This window comes from Myotis yumanensis, unplaced genomic scaffold (genome assembly GCF_028538775.1).
Source record: "Myotis yumanensis isolate MYYU_CA2020_CCGP unplaced genomic scaffold, mMyoYum1.0.hap1 SCAF_5, whole genome shotgun sequence".
NCBI lineage: Eukaryota > Metazoa > Chordata > Mammalia > Chiroptera > Vespertilionidae > Myotis > Myotis yumanensis.
The window spans coordinates 7,196,165-7,209,019 of NW_027223756.1; the positions used below are offsets into that span (position 1 = coordinate 7,196,165).

General features: G+C 44.0%; 1 protein-coding gene across 2 annotated transcripts in view; it reads right to left on the minus strand.

Annotated features, from left to right (window-relative positions):
* DOCK2 (dedicator of cytokinesis 2) overlaps positions 1 to 2,754 on the minus strand; it is a 372,626-nt gene extending 369,872 nt beyond the window's left edge. For both annotated transcript variants that reach the window (XM_070414430.1, XM_070414429.1), the window contains exon 1: positions 2,671 to 2,754. In XM_070414430.1, coding sequence (XP_070270531.1) covers positions 2,671 to 2,713 — 43 coding nt within the window. In that variant the 5' untranslated portion in view covers positions 2,714 to 2,754. The remainder of the gene's footprint in view (positions 1 to 2,670) is intronic.
* Between the last annotated feature and the right edge of the window lie 10,101 nt (positions 2,755 to 12,855).

A 12,855-nucleotide genomic window follows, 5' to 3' on the forward strand; every position in this document is an offset into this window, starting at 1 on the left:
TAAAGGCTGGCCCAACCGGTGTGGCTCAGTGGTTGAGCATTGACCCATGAACCAGGAGGTCATGGTTTGATTCCCAATCAGGGCACATGCCCAGGTGGTGGGCTTGATCCCCAGTGTGGGGTGTGCAGGAGTCAGTCAATCAATGATTCTCTCTCATCATTGATGTTTCTCTCTCTCTTCCTCTCTGAAATCAATAGATATAGATGATATAGATAGATATAGATATAGATATAGATATAGATATAGATATATAGATATAGATACAGATATAGATATTTAAAGAGTAAAGGCCAAAAGGAAATGTTAAATGTAAGTGGACTCCCACAGGATTAACTAGTCAGGCAGGCAGTAGAAAGGTAAATTGCCACCTGCTTTTGTTCTTCTACTCTATCCACACCCCTCTCCCAATTAATTATATTTTGTTACAGGTGAAAACCTACTCAAAAGTTCCACTGTTCTTTCTGTTGGATGACTCCAGTTTCCCTTCTCATCATAAGCCAAGCCTTGACTTTTCCTTCCATCTACCCAGAGCCTGCTGATGAGGGTCAAAGGTTACTTTCCTTAGTTCTGACATTTATCTGCAGAGAGAAGAGATCCCTGGCAAGCGCTCTCTAGCCCCCTAGAAGGTCATAGACCCTCTGAGCTCCCATAAAATAGAATTTTCATAAGTAGGCATCAAAAATGTCTACACCATCAGATCAAAAAGCCTCCAGGTCTAGGGCCTACCAGAGTTACCAGCAGCCAAGCACATAGGTGGGATTTCCTCTGTTAGGGAGGGTGAGAACCCTACTCCACCCTGTAACCCCACCCCACCCTGTGATGTCATGTCCTCAACTGGGTCCCCATGCAGAGGGCAAAGCCTAAAAATAACTCCTAACATTAAGTGAGGATTGTTTGATGCAATTGTTATTCTTGGAACTTTATGTGGAGTAACTCATTTAGTCCTCCCACAGCCCTAGGAAGCAGGTGCTGTTATTATCCCCATTATACATACAAAGAAACTGAGGCCTGGAGAGAGTAAGTAAACTGTCTAGGTCAAAGGGTTGGGAATTGTTGGAGGCTGGAATCCAAGAACGGGCAGTCTGGCTCCAGAGTCCATAATCTTCACCCCATCACACAGGGCCAAACTAGCAGGAATTTGCTGCAGCCCTTGGGAGAGAGGGTGGGACTCCTCCACCACACTCAATCTCTCTCATTAACTGCCCACATTGCCCTGGACCTCCAATACTGCCCCTTGTCTACTACACAGGCACCTCTGCTCTTCTGTCCATTCAGCCTCCCTCCACACTGATGTCAGCACAAATAGGTTCCTGTCCCTCCCCCTGCTCAGTAACCCTCTATGGCTCCCCATTGCCTAAGTGGAAAAAGTCTCAGCTTCTTAGCCTGGCATTCATAATCTTCCAAAGTGTAACTCTGACTTAATTTGAGCATGATCATTGCCTTCAATGCACCCTCCCCCCAAGGCAGGAGCTCTCCTTCCCTGGATGTGTATGGCTTTCATGCCCTAGACCACACCAATCCCCCACCTACAGCGGCCTGCCCCATTTGATAGTCTCCATCTCCCCTGAGAAGAGTTTTAGCCTGATACCCCCAGCTGGAAGGCCAGAGTTGGAGAATCTTTGACATGGAAAATGATCCTTAGTTCAAACTTTCCATTTTGCAGATGGAGTAACTGAGCCTCCTTGAGGGTTTGGATCATTTGTTCTCTGGATGCGAACTATTTATCTTAAAACAACGCCTGGAACCCAGTAAGTAGATGGATAAACGTTGAGTTCTCCAAGGCAGTGTTTCCACAACGGTGGCCCTGGGACGCCTTGCACCTAATCACTCTGACACTTGGGTCCTCCAACTTCTGACCCGCTCAACCCTCATCTCTGGGGGCGGTGTCTGCCTGTGCAGCAAACCATAGAGTGGTTTTAAATTTACACTCAAGTTTGAAAACCACGTGAGTCTATGGGGATTGCACCACAGATGCCACTTAGTAGAAAGAGTCCCAGTACCTGAAGCCTCCCTTCCCCCAGCCACCACTTCCGCCCCCCGAGCTCGAGGCAGAGGCCTCTGGGAGCTGAGATGGCTGAAGCTGATGAGCAGGCTTCTTGGATAACCCCAGATGACCTGGTAGGAGCCTTTCCCCCAGAGGCTTTCTACCCTGCAGCCCCCAGCCCCCAGCCTATACAGTCCTCTGGGCTAGCACTCAGCCAGATCAGAGGTCACCTGACCCAAGGGGAACGGGCCAGGGAAGCAGGCAGCTGGATGTCCTTTGGGCAGAGGCAAGCGCAGTGCTCCCTCTACAAAGACCAGCTTCCAGACCGGGCATCCTTGGAGCCCTAAGCCGGCACAGTGAGCGGAGTTGCCAAGCACTGGGATGGATGCCATCTGGGAAATGCATACGCATTCAGGAGAGAGGGCAGCCTGAGGCGGGAGGGACAGGGTGCTGGCACGGGCTGGGCGCTGCCTGGTGGGGCTGGGTGCCCACCTTCCTCTCCCCCTGCCTCCTCTTCCCCGCCCAGCTGGCCCCACGGCAGGCGGAGGAAGCCACTGAGCGCGCCCCCAGACCTTGAGTGAAGGGCCCTGCCCGGCCCGGAGCCTTGGGCTCCTCAGCATCTTCTAGCGCGCGGTTCTCCAGCCACCTGCCCTGCTCCCAGCTGCGGACCCCATGCCCGCACCTACCCACGCCTTGCCGCTCCTTGTCAGTTTTGCGCCAGGGAGCCATGGTTGGGCCTGGGGCCTGTGGGCCCCTGGAGTCCTCCCGCGGGGAAGCAGCCAGGGATGGCGAGGCACCCTGCCGGCCCCACTTCCTTCCTCTTTTCAAACTCCCTGTCAGGACCCGCCCTCCCCTCCCCTCCTCCCTGGGGCGCCCTGCTCCTCCTTCCTCCTGATGAGCAGGGGCACATTAGAGGGCTAGTGGCTAGAAGGCTAGAAGCTCCCCCTCCCTGAAAAGCTGGGGCCACCCCCCCCCAATTTATTCCCACCCGGGGCAGGCCAGTGGACAGAGAGGCCAAGCCAGGACTTGGGGCCACCCCCCCCAATTTATTCCCACCCGGGGCAGGCCAGTGGACAGAGAGGCCAAGCCAGGACTTGGGGCCACCCAGGCTATCACCGAAAGTGCAGGAAGTTCCCAGATAACTTGGCCTAGAGATTGAACAGAACTCCCCCCACCTGCACAAGCATCCCATCAGCTGTGGGTTCAAATCCACTCGTGCCTGATCACTGTGCATCTAGGACAAATAGCTTCCCTTTTCTAAGCTTCCATTTCCTCATCTGTAAAATGGGATACCAGTACCCACTTCCTAAGACTATTGTGAAGACCAGAGAAGAAAATGCATGCAGAGGGTGACACATGAGAGACTGTGAGGATTAGAGGAAGAATGTATGGAGCAGGTGACACATAGAATTAAATATCCACTGGAGGGGAAGTCATTTGGGTTTTTATCCTTTTCGTACCACAGGCATATTTGAACATCTGATAAGAGCTCACGAACCTCTTCTCTGTAAATACGCAAGCACAGGACTTACCAACAATGCCAGGAGGTCAAGGGTGCTCTAGCAGCCAGTAACAGTGACCTCAGGAAGAGTCCTAGAGTAAGGCTAATGGAGACATTTCTTGCAAAACAACAACACAACTCATTTTTGCTCCGGGAACAGATTCTATCAAGAAACAAAACAAAATATGTCTCATTGATTCACAATGATAAGACTGAATTAAAGTCTTCTTGAATTTTTTTCTTTATTCATAACTCTCTCTGCCCCTTTTCTGCCTTGTACTATAGAGTCAATAAGATACAATAGGCAATGTCACAGCTGACAGGCAGCTGTGGCAAAATATTAATTCCATTTTTCTAAAGTTATTTCCTTTTCAGTTTTTTTAGCAGCACAAATTGGGGAGTATTATTTATAGTGAGCAGCTGAATCAGTCAGGATTCTACCAGAAAAATAGAAAGAGAGAGAGAGAGAGAGAGAGAGAGAGAGAGAGATATTTATTTGCAAGGAATTAGCTTATGTGAAGATGGGGCTGGCTAGGAAAGTCCAAAATCTATAGCACGGGCTAACAGGAAGAAGTCTGGAAAACGCTCAGGCAGAAGCTGAAGCTGCTGTCCACAGATGGAATTTCCTCATTTTCAACTAATTGGCTCAGGCCTACTCAGATTACTGAGGATAATCTCTTTCACTTATATTCAACTGACTGCAGATGTTAATTATATCTACAAAATACTGAGGAAGCAACACCTGGGTTGGTGTTTGATTAAACAATTAATTAGATCCGCAGTCACACCAATTTGACTCATAAAACTAACCATCACAGCAGTATTATAAGTTGTACTGTATATCAAAGGTTGGTGAAGTTTTTCTATTAAAAAATCATATAGTAAATATTTAAGTCTTTGCAGGACAAGAGGCATAATCGAGGATATTTTATAGGTAGTTACAAAACACAAGAGAACTCAAGTTTCCACAATTTTTACTAATAAAATTCAAAATCTGATATTAAAAATTGTGTATATTCTTAGGAAGCCCTCATTGGGCACCAAGTTTGTCCCCTATAGTTTACCGGGGTGTGCCCTCTTTCCTGTGTGTCTCTTTAATTCTCAGCCAGAGAACACCTGCACCCAGGGTAGCTAGGAGACTTCTACCTGGCATGTCAGAAGGTAAGGGCCAAGGGTCTTCTGGTCCATCCTCCACTGGTGTCTGACATGTGGCTGTTTGGGGGAATTGCAGCCTCCGTAGTATACTCAGCATTTTCATCTCTACTTGTGTTATTCATAAGAGTCATGGCATATAGCCTCTATTACATGTTCTGAGTAGTTCTAATATCCTGGAGCTAAAACTTGTATTTACCCAACTTTTACTTATCAGAGGAAACTCTAGGTGCCTGTCAGGGCCAAAAAAGACTCTAGGTAAGAAAACCTGAGTGCTCAGAAGTAATTACCTGCACCAAAGGAAGCAGCAACAGCAACAACAAAGACTAGATAAGGATGCGTTTAAATAAGTCCGCCTTAAGGTACCAGTGAAATCTCTAGAAGACAGTATGGGAGTGGGGTTGGAGCTTTACTGCTTAATAGGGTTTGCTCTGCTCCAATAAGTGTTAATAGCTTCAAACCTTACTGCTAACACTCCACATGGCTGCGAGGAGGATCTGTCGAAATAACAAAACTAAGATGTCAAGGCCCTGGTTTACATACCTCAGTGCATCCTCCATACCCTTTAGGATACTAGTTAAACTCAGAAGAACATCATGCAGGCCCCTCATGATTGGATTCCAGCTGTCCTCTACAGCTTCATTTCCTGCCTCCTCTGCCCTGCCGCTTCTTACAGTCCCACTCCCCTGCACGAAACACACTCTATACCACATGACACCATATGACAGAGGTGGTGTCTTGCCACATGGTACTGTTTGAAGTCTCCAAGTCCTTATATGTGTGTTCCTTCAACAAGAACACCTCTTCTTCTGGGAAGACTTCCATGCTAACTACCCACCCCCCCGCCCCCACCACCACCACCTGCCAACTCCTTCTCCAGTTAGACAACCCTCCTGGGCACCCACAGCAGGCCATTCTCATGAATTGCTTTTCTCAGTCTTTAGCTGCCTCTTGTGTCCAGAAACTCTAGGCAACGCTGCCAAGACTCACGTTGTGCACATGATGTCACCAACCCTGTTTCTTATCCATGTCTGATGGCACTGAGTGATTCTTTACCTAGAGAAAACAGGACATGCAACAGAATTCCAGCACCAGTAGTTCCAAGGCCAAATTTGAAAGATGACCTATTTGTTTAACAAGCACATTTGATTCTGTGTTTAGTTTTGTTTGTTTTTTTAATGTCAACTATTAACAATCAAGGGATTTCACCTAAACTTCTAGATTTGTAGTTTTTCTTAAATCAAATATGAAGGTCTGGTAATACTGAGATACCGAGTCTGCATTTCCACAAGGCAGAAATCAGCGGGAGGTAACTCATTGCCCTCTAGTTTGCCACAGTCCCCAGCACTCCCTCTTCTCCCCCCAATACTGAGGCCAAGTCTCATTTGCCATTTATCATTAAACTATTGTTTTTCTTAAGGTAAAGATAAAAATGAAAACTGCTTGAGCCCATGTTCCATCACAAGTGGGAAAACAAGAGAGGCTGACAGGATGTTTCAGGAAACATGAGAGAGGGTATATATTTATGGATGTGAAGAATAGTCCTAGATGGAGGTGTGTGTCAAAAGAATTTGTCAGCTGCCATAATAAAGGAAACCCACTGCTTCATGCCTGCTGAGTCCTTGTAGACATTTGAGATGTGACCGCCTCCGTGGGTTTATTGGAAATTAGGTAGGCCAACACTTTTTGGTCTTTACTTTGGGTGACAGGGAACCAAACCAGTCAGGAATACAAATAGTAGGTGTTCCTGGAGGCAGAAAATTGCTAGAGCCGAGGAGACCTCTGGAACAATCTCAGTCAGGAATCAAGATCAGAGCAAGTACATTGCTAACAGGAGACAATAGATTTCTCATAGGCATTTGCATTCTGACAATAAGCCTCCAACAATCTGGGTGTGTCTCTTCCCTAAGAAGCACATCTGCACAGCACACTCTAATTGTTCCTTTACTCCACTAAGAGCCCATCATGTGAACAGCAGAGTGATAGGCACTGAGGATATATCTTGGCAAACAACACAGACAAGATTCCTTCTCTCGTGGATCTTGTACCCTAGCAGGAAAGACAGAAAATCAAGTACAGGATAAGGTTTAATAAAGAAACTAAACCAGCAAAGTGATGTAAACAGTATCTTGGGGGAGTGGAGAAGGAGAGAGTCAGAGAAGACTCCACCGGGAAGTAATATTTAAGAAGTGACATCTACAAAAAGAAGATTCCAGGGTGAACTAACCACAGATGTAAGAACAAGCTTGAAGCATTCAAGAAACCAAAAAAGGACCATTGTTATGGGGATGCACTGCTGGTGTGGTAGGAGATGAGTTTGGAAGTTAGGTAGGAACTAGGTCATGTAGAACCTTGAAGGCGATGGTAAGGAGTTTGAATTGTCCACTAACTGCACTGGGAAGTGATACAGAGACAAGCAGCCCCCTGGACAGCCAGGTGCTAGCCTCACACTTAGAGCTCGGCTGTGGTGTTGTCCTGCTGAACATCAACAATTTCTCAGAACATTAACCTCAGACAAGGCTAACTCGTGGCCATGATGGATAAAGGTAAAAACTAGACCGCTCTGCAATCATGAAGAAACAGAAGAAGAGGAAAAAAAAGAACATTGTATAAACTACAAAAATTACCAAAACATCTTCCTCTCATGGCTCATACCAGTGACTGGTGCTTTTTTCTTTTCATCAATTTCAGCTTAAACCTCATTATAATCTAAAGTCCTTCTTTCTACATGAGATTTATTAATATATCTAATTATAGAATTAACTTTGCTTCCTTAAACATTACCCAAAATCACCAACACAAGCCCAAATCCTGTAACAAAATCCTTTCTAATACCCTCTTACTGAGACACCGTATGACTCTCCATGGTTGTATAGTCATAGGCAATAAACTAAACATGTTAAACTTTAGGTTTGATGGTGGTGTGTGTGTGTGTGTGTGTGTATGTGTGTTGATTTTAGAGAAAGAGAGAAAGGGAGAGGGAGATAGAAACATCAATCAGCTGCCTCCTGCATACTACCTACTGGGGGTGGAGGCTGCAACCTGGGCATGTGTCCTGACTGGGAATAGAACCTGCGACCTCTCAGTGCATGAGACAATGATGCTCCAACCAACCGAGCCACACCTGCCAGGGTGTTGGTGGTGGTCTATTGATGGGGGAGGGGGCATAAACAAATGTCACTAGAGGATTTTAAGTAGGAGGTGATAGAATCTTTTTCAAAAATTATTCTCATTGGAAAACAAACTCTATAGGTTAAGAATAAAAGCAATAAGACCAGTTTGAGGCTGCTTTAGTATGCAGGGAAAGATGATGACTGGATCAAAGTGGTGGGGGCAAAGCAGTTAAATTCAATAAATATTTCAGATTCAGGTATCAGCAGGACTTGCCTGTAGGTGTATGGATACAAAGATAGAGATAAGTACAGCCAGAGCCAGAGACCCAAAATTAAATCAGCCTATACAAGATAAAAGCCGATTTTCTTTTTCCCATAAAGTCCTAGATGGCATTGCAGGTCGATGGAATTATCAGAAATGCAGGCTCCTTCTTTTTTTCTACTCCACCATCCATCCCTCGGGTTTACAAAATGAAGTACAAATACATGATCCACGATGGATCTACTACCACATCCCCATTTCAGCGAGCAGGAGGTATGACAGAGGAAGAATGGCTGAGAGGCAGCACACATCACTTCTGCTTGTATTTCTTTGTCCAGGACCTGGCCCTATGGCTACACCTTACTGGAAAAAAATTTGGGGAATAGAGTCTTTACTCTCAGTAGCCATATGTCTAACTAAATGGCCTACTACTGAGGAATAGGAAAATAGTTAGACAGTGAAGGGGCAAGACAAAGCCTGGCTGGAGTTAGTTAAGGAGAGAATCTATAATAATAAAAGGGTAATATGCTAATTAGACTGGACGTCATTCCAGACATCCTTCCTGACAAAGCTGGGGCCAGGGGAAAGCCAGCCCAGGTCCTGGGCGCCTGCAACAGCAGGAGGAGGGAAGCCCGGGTCGCGGGTGAGGGAGGGAAGCCGGTGCCAGCAGCCGAGGGAAGGAAGGCCTACTCTTGCACGAATTTTCATTCATCGGGCCTCTAATCCTATATAATAACAACTTAATATGCAAATCAACCAAACGGTGGAATGACCAGTTGCTATGATGTGCACTGACCACCAGGGGACAGATGCTCAATTCAGGAGCTGCCCAAGCCCGCAGGCCCCAGGCCAGCCAAGGCAGGTGCCAGTGGGGGCCCCGATTGCCCTGCCCGTCGCCCCGCAGAGGGAGGTGACCAGTGGCAGTGGCAAGGAGTGGGGCTGGCTGGTTAGTGGGCCGGCACTGCCCCCCAGTAGCCCCACCAGTTGCCTCCCACAGAGGGAGGTGACCGGTGGTGGTGGGGGTGGGGTGGGGCTGGTGAGCACTCGGCGCCAGGTCAGCCGAGGCAGGTGCCAGCAGGGGCCCCCCAAACGCCCTGCTGGTCACCCACAGATCGGCCCTGATCGACAGCCAGGCCTAGGGACCCTATCTGTGCATGAATTTTGTGCACTGGGCCTCTAGTATAAGATAAGAAAATAGAAGCAGTGAGCATAAAGCAACTCTTTGAAAGAGTTTTATTGGAAAGGAGAGCAGATAAATGGGTGGTACCTGGAGGAGACCATAGAATTAAAAAGAAATTACACGAGATGTGGTAACCATAAAAATGTGCCTTTTAAATCTACTGCAAAGAACATAATTGTCTATGGTCCCAAGTGATGTGTTCTGAAAATCTTTCCTCCTCAGTCACACCGAGACTACATTTCTCATGGGTTGTTATAGCCAGTGACTAGGGGTGGATAGGGTGACCAAGGTAGACATATAATATACTGTTCAAACATACGTGTATCCTATGTTTTCCAACTTTGTGGACAATTTGCATAGTAAAGACTCTCTTCATTTTACTTTCTAATGTACAGCAGCAAAATGAAGTTATTAAAAAAAAATGAGAGAGGGTTTCACAACCCGAATTTAGAGGAAATGTGAATAACAGGTTATTCATGGTAAGAAATTCATTGTAACCAGATAGGAAAAACATTGCTTCAAAGGGCCATATGTTCAGTTAGAAGAAATCACTTATTTTAGTTTTTAAATTTCACTATTCTTATTCTTTTTTGACATATTCTTTGCCTGAGCTTCTTTTATAGTTTCTATGCATACTTTTCTTAACTTCTTTGTCTATATAAGGCAGTGGTTCTCAACCTTCCTAATGCCGCGACCCTTTAATACAGTTCCTCATGTTGTGGTGACACCCACTTTCATTGTTACAAATTGAACATAATTAAAGCATAGTCATTAATCACAAAAACAATATGTAATTATAAATGTGTTTTCCAATAGTCTTAGGTGACCCCTGTGAAAGGGTCATTCGGCCCCCAAAGGGGTCGCGACCCACCGGTTGAGAACCACTGATATAAGGTATCTCCCAAGGCTAACAGGATGTACCATTATTAAAAAGAACACTAGTTTGGGGATAACATTTTCTGGATTTAAGGCTGGGTTTTCATATGATTTCACTCATATGGGGATATAAAACTGAAACTCATGGACACAAACAACAGTGGGAATGGGGTGGGGAGTGAAGGGGGCCTAATCTGTGGTAAGGGGAGAAGATCTGACTTTGGGTGGGGGGCACACAGTGCAGTATACAGATCGTGCAACATAGAAACCCTGGAAGCTATATAATCATATTAACTCATGTCACCCCAAACATTTAATTCATTAATAAATAAATAAAATATATTAGGGAAAAAAGGCTGGGTTCTAACAGAAAATTCTCATACCTTACATTTACATCTGCAATACGTTTAGAATTGATATTGTGCCAGGTGGAGACAGGGAGGATTTTTTCCCCATCCTCATATTTTATACAAATTGACCCAGCATTATTTTTCAAAAAGACCACCCATTCCACTCTTGCATTTGTAGCCATTTTTTTGGTCACAAGTCAGATGAGCATATGTGTTTGGTTCTGTTTATAGATTCTCTATTCTCTTCCTTTGATATATTTCTCAATGTTTGCATTTATATTACACTGAATTAATTATCATCTTATAACAAGCCTCTGTACCTCTTAGTATAAGTCCTCCATTTTTTTTCTTCTGCAAGATTTCCTTGGCCTTTGCATATAAATTTTAGGATGTTTCCTGTTTCAAAAACAACAAAAACAAAACAAAAAACACACTTGCAAGGAATTATATTGGAATTGTGTTGAATCTTAGGTCAATTTGGAAAGAAGTGATGGTACATTCCACCATTTATTTTAATTTTTAATATATCTTTATTGTTGATAGTATTACAGACATCTCCCATTTTCCCCCCTCCTTTGCCCCCCTCCTCCCAGCCCCTGCCCAGCTCCCAGGTCTTCACCACTCTATTGCCCATGTCCAAGGGCTATGCATATAAGTATATAAGTTTTTTGCTTTATCTCTTCTCATCTCCCCAACCCCACATCGAGGTATGCCAGTCCGTTCCATGCCTCCATGTTTTGGGTTTTATTTTGTTGGTCAATTCATTAGGTTCCACAGATAAGTGAGATCATGTGACATCTGTCTTTCTCAGATTGGCTTATTTCATATCCAGGTCCATTCATGCTGTCCCAAAGGGTAAAAGATCCCTCTTTTTTTTTTTTTTTTTTTTTTAGCTTCATCACTTATTTGGATCTTTAATTTATCCCTACAATGTTTCTGTAGCTTTCAGTATATAGGTTTTGTACATCTTTCTGTTGACTTTATCCCTAGGCATATTATATAACTTATGCTATTGTAACCTGTGTAATTTTTAAGATTCATATTTGTTTTTACATGGCATAATTAAATTTTTAAATACCCTGTATTTAATAGGTACCCTTAATAAATTCAATTCTTAATTTTAATAGTTTATCTATAAAGTGTTTTAGATTTTCTACATATACTGTCATCATCTGAAATAATGCCATTGTAAATCTTTTCATTTTAACAGAATTTCAGAGTTACAGAAGTTTTAACATTTAAAAAATATCTGTAAACTCTTTCCCCAGATTCTCCAAATGTTCACATTTCACCACATGTGCTTAATCATGCCCCTTTCAATTAGTGTGTGTATGCTTTTTGCTGAACCATTTGAGAATAAGATGCAGACATGATGCCCTTTTGCCTCTAAACACTTCATAGGGTATTTCTTAAAAACAATGAGCAAATTCAGGAAATTATAATTGACACCATATTATCAGCTAATCAAAGTCCTCAATCAAATTTCTCCAGTTGACTCATTAGTGTTTTCTGTTGCCAAAGAAAATTACATATCACAAGTTGCATTCACTTCCTATATGTCTCTTTAACAGGATCTGTTCCTCTACCTTTTTGTAAAAAAAAAATAAATTTTATTGAATTTTTAGAGAGAGGAGGAGAGGGATAGAGAGATAGAAAAATCAATGAGAGAGGGACATCATCGATTGTCCCCTACTGGGGATCAAGCCTGAAACCAAGGTACGTACCCTTGACCGGAATCAAACCTGGGACCCTTCAGTCTGAAGGCTAGTGCTCTAACCACTGAGCCCAAAACCAGCTAGGGCTGTTCCTCCACCTTTACTTGTCACTCATGATCTCGGCATTTTTAAGGTTACAGGCCAGTTATTAAATAGAATGCCCCTCAGTTAGGGTTTCAGGGTGTTCTCTCATGATTAGATGCAAGTTATGCATTTTATGGCAGGACATGCACACTATCAATTTATCCTATTACTGTGCTGTGAACTTTGATCATTGAGTAGGGCGAGGGCTTCTAGGTTTCTCCATGTGAAGTTTACTATTTTTCACATTGTAATTAATGTGTATTTGTGGAGAGATACCATGAGATGATGTAAATAGCCTGTAACTCATCATACTTTTATTTTATTATTATTATTTTAATCCTCACCTGAGGACATATTTATTCATTCTAAGAGGGAGAGAGATAAAGAGAAACATTGGTTGTTGCCTCTTGTACATGCCCCAAATGTACAACCCTTTGGTGTATGGGATGACACTCCAAAAAACTGAGCCACAGTGCCCATGGGCTCATCATACTTTCAGTCCACTAGTTTTAGCAACTATTGATAATTCTTTTCTGAATCACTTAATTACCAAGTAGTTATTTTTGACTTCTACCATTCTTTCTACATGTATTAAATGACAGTCTACTGTGAGAAAAAGCTTTCCCTTCTTTATTAAT